Source organism: Cynara cardunculus (assembly GCF_001531365.2).
Source record: "Cynara cardunculus var. scolymus isolate 2C chromosome LG 5, CcrdV1, whole genome shotgun sequence".
In the NCBI taxonomy this organism is placed as follows: Eukaryota; Viridiplantae; Streptophyta; class Magnoliopsida; order Asterales; family Asteraceae; genus Cynara; species Cynara cardunculus.
The window spans coordinates 36706217-36719331 of record NC_037532.1 but is presented as its reverse complement, the minus strand read 5'-3'; the positions used below and the strand labels follow the sequence as shown (position 1 = coordinate 36719331).

General features: G+C 35.7%; 3 protein-coding genes across 3 annotated transcripts in view; 2 read left to right on the top strand and 1 right to left on the bottom strand.

Annotated features, from left to right (window-relative positions):
* Positions 1–2678, top strand: part of LOC112512776 — an 8956-nt gene extending 6278 nt beyond the window's left edge. Inside the window, exons 11-15 of the mRNA XM_025118916.1 lie at positions 879–945; positions 1030–1083; positions 1868–1942; positions 2031–2066; positions 2350–2678. Coding sequence (XP_024974684.1) covers positions 879–945; positions 1030–1083; positions 1868–1942; positions 2031–2066; positions 2350–2466 — 349 coding nt within the window. The 3' untranslated portion in view covers positions 2467–2678. The remainder of the gene's footprint in view (positions 1–878; positions 946–1029; positions 1084–1867; positions 1943–2030; positions 2067–2349) is intronic.
* Positions 2679–3809: 1131 nt separating this feature from the next.
* On the top strand, positions 3810–5456 carry LOC112513664. Its single transcript, XM_025120003.1, has 2 exons — positions 3810–4260; positions 4413–5456. The coding sequence occupies exons 1-2, from the start codon at positions 3913–3915 to the stop codon at positions 4572–4574; spliced, it is 510 nt and encodes a 169-aa protein (XP_024975771.1). The 5' UTR covers positions 3810–3912; the 3' UTR covers positions 4575–5456.
* A 1542-nt stretch (positions 5457–6998) lies between these two features.
* On the bottom strand, positions 6999–12142 carry LOC112513805 (glucuronokinase 1). Its single transcript, XM_025120169.1, has 6 exons — positions 11792–12142; positions 11064–11213; positions 10048–10236; positions 9816–9932; positions 8311–8471; positions 6999–7386 (listed from the first exon to the last, which is right to left on the bottom strand). The coding sequence occupies exons 1-6, from the start codon at positions 12026–12028 to the stop codon at positions 7140–7142; spliced, it is 1101 nt and encodes a 366-aa protein (XP_024975937.1). The 5' UTR covers positions 12029–12142; the 3' UTR covers positions 6999–7139.
* Between the last annotated feature and the right edge of the window lie 973 nt (positions 12143–13115).

Here is a 13115-nt window from a genome sequence, read left to right as displayed (position 1 = left end):
GTTCGTTTAACTAAACGAACAAAAAAATAGTTCATGTTCGTTCATTTATTAAATAAACGAACTTCCCGCCGAACGGTTCACGAACGGTTCGCTGAACGTTCGGTTCGTTTACAGCCCTATCAGTACTATAAAAACCATATTTTTTATAATTATTTTTAGATGTATATTATACTATATTAATTATATGGTGCCACCGTTTGAAAAATTTTCTGGGTCCGTCCCTGTACCTAGTTAGCGCTTACCGGCTAAAATGTTGCATACGATGCCGTTTTGATGGACTAAAATCTTACCCGGTAAGGTAAGTGATAGTGTTGAATTTTACCACCAGGTAAGTGTTTGGGTAAACGACCCCGGGGGGTGACAAGGGGTGAGGAATGGAAATGGAAATCATTAATGGTGTCTGGTTTGATGCAATTGAATGGGTCAGTACCGACTGTCGGGTAACGAAACATTCCTCAACAAATTAGGGAGAATGAAACTCATTCCAGTTTCCATTCCCCAGCATTCCCATTTCCATTCTTTGAAACAAACCAACCGCCCCCTAAATATTGTTGAAAATCTGGGTTTCGTGGTTACAATCACTTGGATAATTCTTGGATCATGTATATATCACACTTCCCATATACTATATTTCAACCCTTAATGCCTCAGGTTTCACGAAATCGGTATTGGGAGAATCCTAAGAAGTCACTCTCGTTCTTAAGGCAGAAGACTCGAGTATATAACCCCCTAGATAAAGCGTTTTATATATTTCATATTAGAGATCAATGGTTACGGGTAGTTAGACAATTAACAAACAACTGCTCATTTGCTTGTGAATAAGGTTGATGAAACTAAAATCATCAACAAATCTCTTACAAACCAATTATGATACACAGATTTGTGGAGATAATGGCCCCTGTTTTCTCCCGGAACGCATGGCGTTGCGTTTGGCATATGATCCAGGTTTTGACACCTATATCTGTTACTACTTATTATTGATACTTGTTTCTTTTTTTCTTGTATGACCCTCACATATTTTATGTGCAGAATGACTTAGTCCATGGATGGGGGCTTGATTTTGCTCTTAGAAGATGTGTGGAGGTGAGGCCTCCTACTTTATAGAAACAGAGTTAATTATATATGTACGGTTTAATTAAAAGGGAAAATTGCACCAAAATGGAAACAACTTTCATATGATTCTTATTTTAGGGAACCAACTTTCAAAATCGTCATTTAGGGGTTTTTATCAAACTTTTTGTTTATTTAAGGGTCTGGTTGAACAAGTAACAGGTAATTTAAGGGTCTCTATCAAACTTTTGGTTTGATTTGCCAAATTTGATTTAAACTTTAATATTGATACGGATTGGTTAGATATAAAAATCTTGAATGTGATATTTAATATTTATTTTTTATTGCATCAATTAAATTTTTTCTATTAAATTGATTTTTTATTGCATTAGTAAAAAACAATTTTTATTGTGTTAATTTGGATTTTTTTTGAAAAAATCTTCAGTTTGATATCTAAATTTAAAAAAAATAGATTTTATTGCATTAATTTTTGAAAAAAAAAACGAATTTTAGTTATTTTTCTATAATTATTTTGCAAGTTGGTTCCCCAAAATAGGAATCAGGTCCAAGTTGGTTCCCCAAAATAAGAATCAGGTGAAGTTGGTTCCATTTTGGTGCAATTTTTCCTAATTAAAAATGACATACAAGTGGTTTCTTGCAACACCCAAATGAGTTATATATTTAATGACAATACGGACTACTATCAAGGCAAGGTTTGCTTACATCCTACCCACAGACCCTATCTTTGCGTATGGATATATACTGGGTTCGTTTTGTTTTATTCGCAATTCATGACAAGTTGGGTTTTATGAAACAGCCCGCTCATGAAAAGATAGGAGTTGTAGATGCTCAATGGGTCGTTCATCAAACTGTTCCTTCACTCGGAAACCAGGTCAGTCTTTTACTCGATCCCATTAGTCTCGGACGTTTGGATGTGAAACAGTCGTCGGGTCGTAATTCTTTTCCTTTTTTGTTCTCAGGGCACAGCAGAGAATGGAAAGGCTCCATGGGAAGGGGTAAGGGTTGATTCTCTCTTGAAAAGCTGTTTGTTTTCAATGCAATATCTGTAAAGAACTGATAATAAGGCTTGGGTCGTAACCTTATGGGGTTAGCTCAACTGACAATAAGGATTGGGTTTGGAGATTCTTCTCAAAGGTCACCGGTTTAAGGCCAGCAAGGCCACTGGGATTTTCCTGGCTGTTATCCAGGCCCCTGAGATTGCTGGCTCAGACACCCATGGTTAACAAAAAGGAATTTCGTAACCGACTCCTGTTTGTTTTCAATTGTTTTTGTTATCAGGTGCGGGAGAGGTGTCAAAAAGAGTGGACAACGTTTCAAATACGAATGACGTTAGCGGAAAGAGCGTACCTGAAGATGACGAACAGACTCGATCAACTTAATTCCACAAACAGTTAGGAGGCTGTCTTTATAAGGAAATTTAAAAATAAATCTTAAATTATTAAATACAAGTACCTTATAATGTCACAAGTAGGTTCATCGTCGATGACTCCAGACTATTTATGGTCATTTGGGTGATTAGTCAGTGCATGTAAGCCAACTTGGATACCCATGAATACCTAAAAAGAATTGGGTGTGTATTGGGTGTACTTACACGCCAACGTTTAGAGGTGTGGACATGGACCGGTCCGAGCTTTAGGGGTTGTTTCATTGTTTGTTTACCTCTTAATAGTTCAATTAAGAAACAGACTCTGAATCGTTAAGAGGTGAATCTTGTTTGGCAAAAAAAAGTATGTCTCTTAATGGTTCTAAAACCCTCTTGACATCCCTTAACCATTAAGCGCCCTAATTTCGTTGTAAATAATTACCAAACAATTATATTTCGTTTTGTACTATATCATGATAGTCTCTTAATTATTCTGATCACTTGATCATTATGCATCGATTTATTCAGCAACTGCCAAATAGTCCCTTAATCGTATCGAGGAAAAACGGTCCTAAAAAGGATCAGTTAATTTGGAGATTTCTCCAAAACTCCATATTTAAGAAAGTGCAATAATATTTAATTCTTTTTCACTAATAATAGACATTGAAATTAAGTATTTAAGTGAGAAATAATATTTTATTAAATGTATTGAATATTTAATAATATAGTTAATAAAAATCACTAAAATCAAGTAACCGTTGAAGTTGAGTGTAATTTTTTTAGAGATTTTAATTTTAATACTCTATTCTGGAAAAATTATAGAATAACAATTGGAAATTCTCCAAGTTATTGTTAGGGTGTAAACTAGTCGAGCTTTTAACGAGCTACTCAAGCTCGTTTATCTCGAGCTTGAACTTAATACTTATCGAGTTCAAGTCGATCTCCAATATAAAATAAAGATCGTCTGACTTAACGAGTCGAGCTCCATAAGAACAATGTTCGACTCAACTCGTTTGAAAACTCGATTAAACTTTACGAATCAAGCCGAGCCGAGCTATTCGAGCCAAACATATTTATATATTTACAAATTATATAATCAAAAAACAAAAATCATCAATTTTGAATTAATAAACGAGTTAATCGATCTCTAATTCGAGCTCAAACCAAACCCGAGTTTGAAAAAGTTAACCGAGCTCGAAACGAGCTCGAATAACCTGCTACTCGACTCGACTCGTTTACGTTTGTAGTTATTTCAATATCATTCCCTCCTAAAAAAATAACGTATTTATTAATAGAATTTTGTATTTATTTTTAAAATTAGTTTTCAAACGAAAACCATCGTCCTCCGAGTCATCTTCCAAACTCCCTCCGCTCCATTTTTTCAAATTTCTTTTCACCATTTTCGATTCAATCCTTTCGTAGGGTTTCAGAAAGCCACCAGATTCTGTAACCCTCTTTCTACTGTTCCTGCAAACTCCATGGAACTAGATGATGAAGATTGGGAGCTCATCAACGACGATGGCTTCGTTTACAAGCGCCTTCGCCTTCATCCCACCACCTCCGCCGCACATCCACCGGCGGCGGATCCTGCTGTCGTAGAGAGGAATCGGAACGAAAGAAAGAAGACGATACTGGCAAAACTCAAAACAAGGTACCAGAAGGAGATTCACGATTGGGAACTTTTGTCGAACACCTTGCAGGCGTTGCAAAACCGAACGAAAACTCAACCACCACCGTCGATGTCACCGGATCTGTCTATATCTCAATCGCCGGAGCATTCATCGGATTCCACTTTTCGGGATCTCACTGAAACGCTACTCATTCAGGTATTTATTCACTCGAATTCCCAAATTTTGTTTGTAAACCCTAAATAGAGCTCATATGGATCTTATCGCAAATTGTCCCAAAAAAGGAAATTTTCTTAGGGATTTGAATCAGTAAACACAAATTTATCTTAATTTGGGGGTAATTTGATCAGGTTGAAGCTCAAGAAGCATCTATAAATGAGATTTCAAACTTATGTGATGTTGCTGAAGCTCTTTGCAATGCTCAAGAACAACTGTTGAAGCAGCCATTTGTGTATCTACCAATTTGGGAATCATCCCCACGAAAGCTAATCACTTCATTATGTGAAGAATGAGATTTTTTTCGGAAATCGACCAAAATATCAAATCTTTTGTAACCAATTTCATTTTTTAGCCATTTTTTCAATTGAATTCGCATTTTACCCCGAGTTTACGTCAACGGGTGCATAGAGCCTATTTTTATATTAAAAAGATAGAAAAAAATTCTATGCAAATTTGAGTAAGGAAACACATTTGCGTAAAGAATTTTTTTCCCATTTTTTTAATATGAAAATAGGTTTTACGCAGACGCCTTATGTAAACTTTGGTTAAAATTGAAATTTAGTGACAAAAGCAGCTAAAAGTTGAATTTGGTTGAGGTGATCGGCTATTTTAGTCAATTTCCCATTTCTTTTTCTTCCATGAATCTTAAAAGAGAGAGAATCTCTTGTTTCTTGATTTGTGACATAGATATATAGAGGGAGAATCAAACTAGAACATAAATAATAGAACCCGAGAACGGTCAAATCATATGTGATTTTGCACTTAAATCACATGCGATTACGGAATATTGTCAACGCAAGCATGTGCACTCGACTTGGCCAGCGACCTAGGTCGCCCGTAATCACATGTGATTTAACAATAGAATCACATGTAATTAGATAGTTCTCGTGTTCTAGTTTTTAGTCATTGTTCTCGTTTGGACCCGACTCTATATGTATATGTATGTATATGGTGAATGTTGAAGATAAAAAACCGTTATGGAGCAAAGATTTGGGTGCTTCGACGAATGCAAGTTGGCCAGGTTTCGATTTGAAGGAAGGAGATAGATTAGTTGATGTTGTAGTTATAGTTGTACTTGTGTTATTGAGATAAAAAGAGGATCTTGTGAAGGTGAATGTATGTATATACAGAAGTTCATAGGTATCAACTTTCACTATGTTTTTAATTCCATATTCATGTTTATGTTTTACTTGCTTCTTGGTGGCCATAAGTGCCATTTTTATGACATTTGGAGTGGTTGAAAAACTAGTTGTTGGCTGATAAGTTAAGTGATAGATCGATGCTATATGACAATGTTGATTTCATAAAAGGGTATGTTAGAAAAATACTTGGAAAAAGTTAAGGAATATAATTGTAAAAAAATGGAGAAAATTCCCTAAAAAGATTGGGGGTGGTATAATAACTTGGTTTATAAAAGGTTTCTTTTCAATATAATTTTAAAAATAAATAAATTAAGGGGTCGTTCATGAGCACTTATTAGGTAAGTGTTTACTAGGAGTCGTTATTCTTGCTAGGGGTACTCAAAAACCTAATGGACCCAACTTGAAATAACTCAACCCGAAGTAATCCGATGTTTAATTGAGTTGTAAAATTTTCAAACTGTAGGTATCAGGTTGATACCGGGTTACTATTTTTTGAACCTAATCCGATGAACCCGATATCCTTTTACTTATTGGATTTAATATGATTGTTGAATTTTTATTAGTATATACATTAGACAATTGTACTATCATGTACACTCTTCATATAAACATATTCCAAATTTATTCACATCTTTATATAACTCATTCGTATATATGTTCAGTAACTGTGAACACATATATGTAAATTGAGAAAATTAACTGAATATAAAATACGTAAGAAGTACGGATAAGTTGTATCAAATGGTTGATGATGGAAAAGAAATTATGATTAGAGAAATAACATATTCAAGGTTAGAAAAATATTTTGATGTACCAAAATATTAACCTGATTAACTGGACCAACCCTTACGGTTTGGTTTGGGTTGAGTTACACTTTGGTTTGAGTTGGGTTAAGATTTTTCAACCGCAAGCGCTGGGTTGGGTTGGGCTATTTGAATGTCTTCAATCCGATCAACTCAACCCATGAGCACCTTTAATACTCACGTGTTTTATAGGCTAACATTTTCAGTCATAAAAGATGAATTATTGGTAATTGTCTTTAACCTTTAAGAGTTTATTGGGTAAAAGTTTTTTTCCATCACTTGCAAGTTAAAAATCATTGTTATGTTTCTTACCGGATAAAATTATTGATCATTTTCATGTTCTTTCGGTAAGATAAGTGACACATGATAAACCACCTTAAAATATCCATTATTGTAAGCTTTTTCAATAGTGTCTTTTCCAAAAAAAATAGTAGACCTACAAAAAAAAATGTTATCGAGTTCGCAGTGCAATAAAAAAGGTAAGTTTTTCAACTTTTTTACAAGCACGTTTCCACGGATATTCCAATCTTTTTGGAATATCTATTACATCTAAAACTTAAACAATTAACGTCTTTTAGAAAATCAGGAGTTCAAACCTCACCAAAAATGAGAAGGGCGTGTGATTTTATTTGTTGCATTTTCCATGTATAAACAATTAACAATCTGAAACCTAATTTTGGACTATAACTTTACACAAGGAAATCAAAGGCACTAAAAACATTTAGAATTGGGCCTCAAAATTTTAAAGTGCTGTTCAAAATATTACATTTAACATGGTAAAAAACAACCTTCCAATGTGATTATAAATTGATATCAAAATCTCTTTTGTGCCAAATAAGGGAATGTTGCAATGAACAAACCCCTATCTCGTACTACATTTTATCCTACAAATTCAATAAACAATTGGGAGTGTTTATTTTGATGATAATGTTTTGATATCGATTTTGCTGAGAAGGGAAGGTACGACTTTCACGGGTGCAATGTCGAACCCAGCCTTCTTGCAAGCATTCTCGAGACATTCAACTTGTGAAGGACCATCCGGGCAAAAAACAACCACTGCACCGCCGCTGCCTGTAAATTTTGATGCGGCACCGACCCTTCTGGCCACCTCCACCATCTCTATGTTCAGAGCACCGAGGGCAGCATCACTAAACATCCGCCTGAGACAAAATCCAAATTCTCAAATTTCACAACGGAAATGTAAATTACTAAGAACATCTCCAACAAATTCCCGAAATAGAGAATCAAAAGTCAATATTTCCAAAGACAAATGACTTTCATCTCCACCCGTTTCTTCATTTTAGAGATTACAATATTAATTATATTATTAAATATCAATACAATTGATAAAATAACATCTAATTCTGATTAGTAGAGAGAATAGTAAATAAATTTTTTCCTAAATAATCGTTTTTGGATTCCCCAAATTTTGACCAATAACATGCTGATCTTGTAACATTTGATGACTAAAATATCAAGTGTATCATCCACTTTGTTGCATTAATTGAGGAAAAAGAAAATTTGTTACACTAGATAGGAACAAGGGACCGTTTACCAAATGCTAGCCCAATAAGCGCTTATGGGGTGTCAATCACCTTACCGAGTGAGCATGGCAAGAACTGAGAATCTTACTCGGTAAGAGCATAGGAAGGATCAATAATCTTACACGGTAAATGAGAGAACAGACTCTTACCCAGTAAGCCCTCACCGGATAAAAGACGCTTACCAACAATCCATTTTGATGGCCGAGAAAATATTACCTGACAAGACGAGGGTGGTGACTCTTTCAGGTAAGTGCTTACCCAACAAGCATTTGATGTAAATGGCCCATAAACCAAAGTTTGTTACATTTTGATGCATTTTACCTAATGCTAAATGTAAACCGAACCACGTCAGTATATCCCATAGGGGTAGAGTCTGAAAGGTTAAGATGTATGCAGACCTTGCCTCAACCCCAAAGGGTAGAGATTTAAATTGCTAAATGTCCAAAAACATAATTTCCCGCTTTCGATGTGAATCAATTCTGCAACTATCATGTTATTTTTGTATAATGATCTAAAGTTTCAGTAAACCATATGTTTTACCTTCGAAGATCAAAGTTTTGATTCATAAGGGTTGCAAGTTTTGCATAGTCCTTTTCAAGTAAAGCCGATTTTCCTTCGAGAGCTAAGTTGGCCACCTCCTCCATCGATGATATTATGAACTCGTCTCCATCTAGCCATCTTTGTCGAACTGTACTATGTACCTGCAGTGATGGTATGTAATCATCTTTTGGAAGTATATATAGTATTTATGTCGGAAATTGCTCAAAATAGCCTTTTCAATCTTGTACATTTACCTCTTAGCCATTTCTCTCCCAAAATTTCAAAAATGTTACTACCTCCGCAAGTAGCAACCCCTCAACTTGCAGAGGGGTCAAAGTGTAAAAAAAAGTTTTTGAACATGGTTCGCAAGTATAGGGACCAAAACTTTAGAAGTCCAAATACTACCTTTAAACAAATTACATATTTTTTTTTTTACATTTTGACCCCTCCGCAAGTTGAAGGGTTGCTACTTGCGAAGGAAGTGACATTTTGGAAATTTTGGGAGAGAAACGGCTAAGAGGTAAATTTGTCTGATAGAAATGGGTCATAATATGCTATTTTTATGCGGGTTTTCGGCAGCCAGAAAGGAAATCCATGTTCCATGTATCACAACAAGAAGCTATGTAATTTCTAGATGATATGTGAAAAAAGTTGATACGGCCTTTAAAATACAGCTGTCGGTGTCAGACCAGCTTGCGCACATCTCGACTAATTTCATAGGGCCCGGAAGATAAAAGGAAAATCTCCATTGGCCCTGAAGACTGAGAAGACTCGAACTGACTACCTATGGGGAGAAGCATCAACGCCTAGCCTTTATTTGTTAGTCGAGATGACCCTTTAAAACACAACTATTACCTCTAGAAAATGTGGAAAAATTCATTCTTATTTCTTATCCCATACAACTCAATAAAGGAAGGTTTCTGCTGATATCTATATGTACAACTGTAAGGGTCTGTTTGTTAGTAAGTTAATGAGCTTAATGGGACTCACAGCTTATTCAGTCATATATATATACGACTGTTTGGTAGTGGCTTAATGATATAGAAAGTGACTTATTCAGTAAGCTTCTAGGGGGAGCTTTGTGCAGAAAGCCAAGTTTGTTCCATACCCGCCCTTCCCAATTATGAAACACGCTCCTTCCATCTATGAAAAACCCTCCCAAACAAAAACCTTCCCAATTTATACAGACAGGTGAACCCACACATACATGACTTAATGGAAAACCAACCAAACAAACCCCAAGTGCTTTAGTAGAAAAAGTAAATGGAAAGTTCCCTCAAAGGAGTCCATCCTGCAGTTTGCTTATAGAATTTGAGTATAACTATGTTTTTTGGTTTTTCCAATTCGTTGTTCTTTTCTTCCCTCGGGTACATATATGTTGAGAATACAGACACCCACACATGTATCATGTGTGCGTCTGCACATATGTATATAAACAACTCACAGATGCACAAAAGACATGGAGGGACGTAAAAATATAGAATAAGCAATTGAATGCTACTAACCTTCCCAGAATCACTAGGATTTTCAGCATAGATGAGATGCAGAGGTGGGAGAAGACTTGTATCTAACTGCGTGTAATTGCCATGACCATATTTATCCATGCTCTCTTTGTTGAAATCCTGCAAACAGAAGATAGTTTATATATATATATGTATATGTATATGTATATATACATTTATATTAAGCTTTAAATAGGTCAAACAAACACAAACATAAATGATTCATGTAACACACCATGTATACAAGGCCTCCATAAACTTGTGCTACTCTATCCTGGAGACCAGCAACAATTCCAAGTTCCTTTTCTGCATTTAGGATAAGTTGAGGTCTCATCTCCACAGCTATTTTATCTCTGACATCATAGAAGTCAAGAAGGCAGCTAAAGGCAGCACATACAATGGCACTGGAACCAGATAACCCTGTCTGAGACATAAAAAGGTAGATGAAAACACATATTTCAGAGTTTTCATTTGAAGTTCCATTCGAAAAGGTTTCTATGGCAAATAGCATACAAAAGATGATCATCAGCAAGATGTCAAAAATAACAGTTGATCATCATGCAGATGAATCAGTACATTTTCATCAACATAATTGTTGGATGCAAGAAAGAAAATAAAACATAAATTCTGTGTAATAGAAACTTAATAAAAGAGAAAATGGTTAATGTACCCGTGACCGACTTCTTGTTTTATTCAATCTGGCAAGTGTAGTTCTGTCATTTTGATGGGAAGCAATCTAGGACTGTCTTATAGGCAAGTGTATCATGGGGGCAAAGAAACTTGGTTATGAGGTGTCAAATTAGAACTTGAAATAGGTGGTCCAACTTATGGATTTCTGTATACCTAGGCTATGTTTGACAAACTAGCTCAAAAGCTTACGTTTGGCCGATAAGTTAGCCGATGAACTAGTCATATTTGGAAAAGGTTGGATGACAATGTAAAATGACCTATAAAGTCGTATTAAAAAATTAATTGGGAAAAATAAGTGGCATAATTGGAAAATGAATTTGGAAAAAAAACCCCGGAGCTTATTGATGCACCCACGTGAAGTAATTTTTCAAAAACTAGCATGTGGCTAACTACACGAAGCTTTTTTAATAAACTCAGAAAATAAGCTAGCTTGTGGTTGCCAAACTGCAAAAGGCTCTGGCAGAAGGAAATCACAAAATTATCGACCAATTACATATACATTGAAGAGCTAAAGCCGGGACAGTCAAGAAAAGGAAATACTTATTCGATTTCCAGATGTACCTGACGAGGAATATTGGTATCATATGAAAGAGAAAAGTTGTTGTTGTGAAGATCAATCCCTTGTTCTTTGCAGTATTTGTTAAACACTTTGCAAGTTGCCATAAGCAAGCGCACACCTCCATAATAACCTTCATTTTCCAACCGGTTCACCTGTAACACAAAACATAAGAACAAATTACCCTTTCTGAAGCCCATCCTTATTCCTTAAGGATCTAACTAAAACCTAATGGCAGAATTGAAGCTTTCACAACATAGCCAAGAACAAACTATAGCGGTCAAAATATTCGATCTAACCTAGAACTTGATGGCCGTAACTTCCGATCTGAAAAGAGATGAAATCTATTAAGATTCAGTTCAACTCATATTTGTAAGAATTCAAGTTTGAGAACTTTAACCGGCTTTGACTCCCAAAAATCAAAATCTACCCCTATTATTTTGGAACAAAGTAATCTCGAAATGAATCAATTGGCTGTGCTCAATTTTAGCTACATTGAATTTGAACTACATCAAACCCTTAGCAAACAAATAATCATCACAGAAACGAATGAAGAACCGAATCGAAACAAAGTAGGAAAACACAAATCAACAATCATAAATTAAAAAACGTTTTAACAGCAATGTAAAGAAACTAAGCTCAACAGGCAACGACGCGCTGAATCATAAAATAGATCAAAAATCATAAATTAGAAGATGTAATAATAGAAATTTCAAAGAGAATCGAGAAATACCAGGTGAGATAGGGAACTGAATTTAACGAGATCGTGAGTAGGATGAGGAACGATGACGAGATCTGAAGAAGGCTCCAGACGAACAGAAGCCCAAAAATTGGAAATGTTTAAGGAAATCGTACGTCCGTAGTACACATCGCTTGGATTACCAAGAAGTCCAATTCGAGCATAGGCCTTGTGCTCGATTATCTCCGCCTCCGCCGCCGTCGCCACCGCCGGTGATCCATTTCCTTCCATTCTTCCTTCTTCTACTTGCTCAAATCTTTATCCGATCTGTAACGATTTTCACGAGTGAATCCAGATAAGACATAACACACACACACACACACACACACACATATATATATATATATATATATATATATATATATATTATATGGATCTGTCTCCTTGATTCGGTGACGTAATAGTCTCACCTCCGATCTATCTGTACCGCCAAAACCATGAGCCATTAAATCCGATTTTAATATATATCCAAAAAGAAAATCGAATCATATCTATAATTAATTTGTTTTCCATTTGTTGTTTCATGCTTTGATATAAAATAATTAAATGGCAGAATGATTAAGAGATTTTTATAATATGGTGTAAAATTAAATATAATTGTTTGGCAATTATTCAGAATAAAATTACGGTGTTGATTGGTTAAGGGAGATCCAAGATACAAAATCATTCAGTGGGTTTTAAAACCATTAAGAGATAGACTTTTTTTTATTAAACAAGATTCACCTCTTAGCGATTTAGAAGCTAGGCATGGCAATGAGACAGGTTTTGTAATCCCCGGTCCCGGTTTGAAGTAACATCCTTCGGCCTCGGCGGGTACGAGGATTAACATCCCGTTCCCGGTTAAACATATGTCAATCCCTGGTCAAACCCCATAAATAATATCCTTTAATTTGATTCTATTGGGGATTCTCGGCCCTAGGATCCGTTTTAGCAAGGAATCACCGTTCCCGTTCGGGTCGGGTGAATCGGGTTCCCCACCGGGTCGGGGCAAATCACCATCCCTATTAGAAGCTACCACTTAATATAACTATTAAGAGGTAAACAAACAACCCCTAATACTTCCTTCCCAAAATAAATTATTGTGATATTAGTGTCAGACATTATTTGGTATCATTGAGATCGATTCAGATGATGATGCAAATGTAAGTCAGTAAGGAGATATGGAATGCATACTCATAAATGTTGTTCTTATCACCTTAGATTGTCATATGACAAGGGTCAAAGAGGTCGCGCCCCCTTACAGGGTTCGAGGGGCAGAGCCCCCTTGGAGTCTATGAAGAGTCGTGCTTAGTAAAGGTTTCACCAAGAATAAATCTGA

Excerpts from the sequence above, each read along its gene's own strand:
- LOC112513664 (XM_025120003.1), top strand. The coding sequence starts at position 3,913 with ATGGAACTAGATGATGAAGATTGGGAGCTCATCAACGACGATGGCTTC. Across the intron at positions 4,261-4,412 it reads CTGAAACGCTACTCATTCAG|GTTGAAGCTCAAGAAGCATC; the intron begins GTATTTATTCAC and ends TAATTTGATCAG.
- LOC112513805 (XM_025120169.1), bottom strand. The coding sequence starts at position 12,028 with ATGGAAGGAAATGGATCACCGGCGGTGGCGACGGCGGCGGAGGCGGAG. Across the intron at positions 8,472-9,815 it reads ATCCTAGTGATTCTGGGAAG|GTACATAGTACAGTTCGACA; the intron begins GTTAGTAGCATT and ends CCATCACTGCAG. Across the intron at positions 7,387-8,310 it reads CAAAACTTTGATCTTCGAAG|GCGGATGTTTAGTGATGCTG; the intron begins GTAAAACATATG and ends ATTTTGTCTCAG.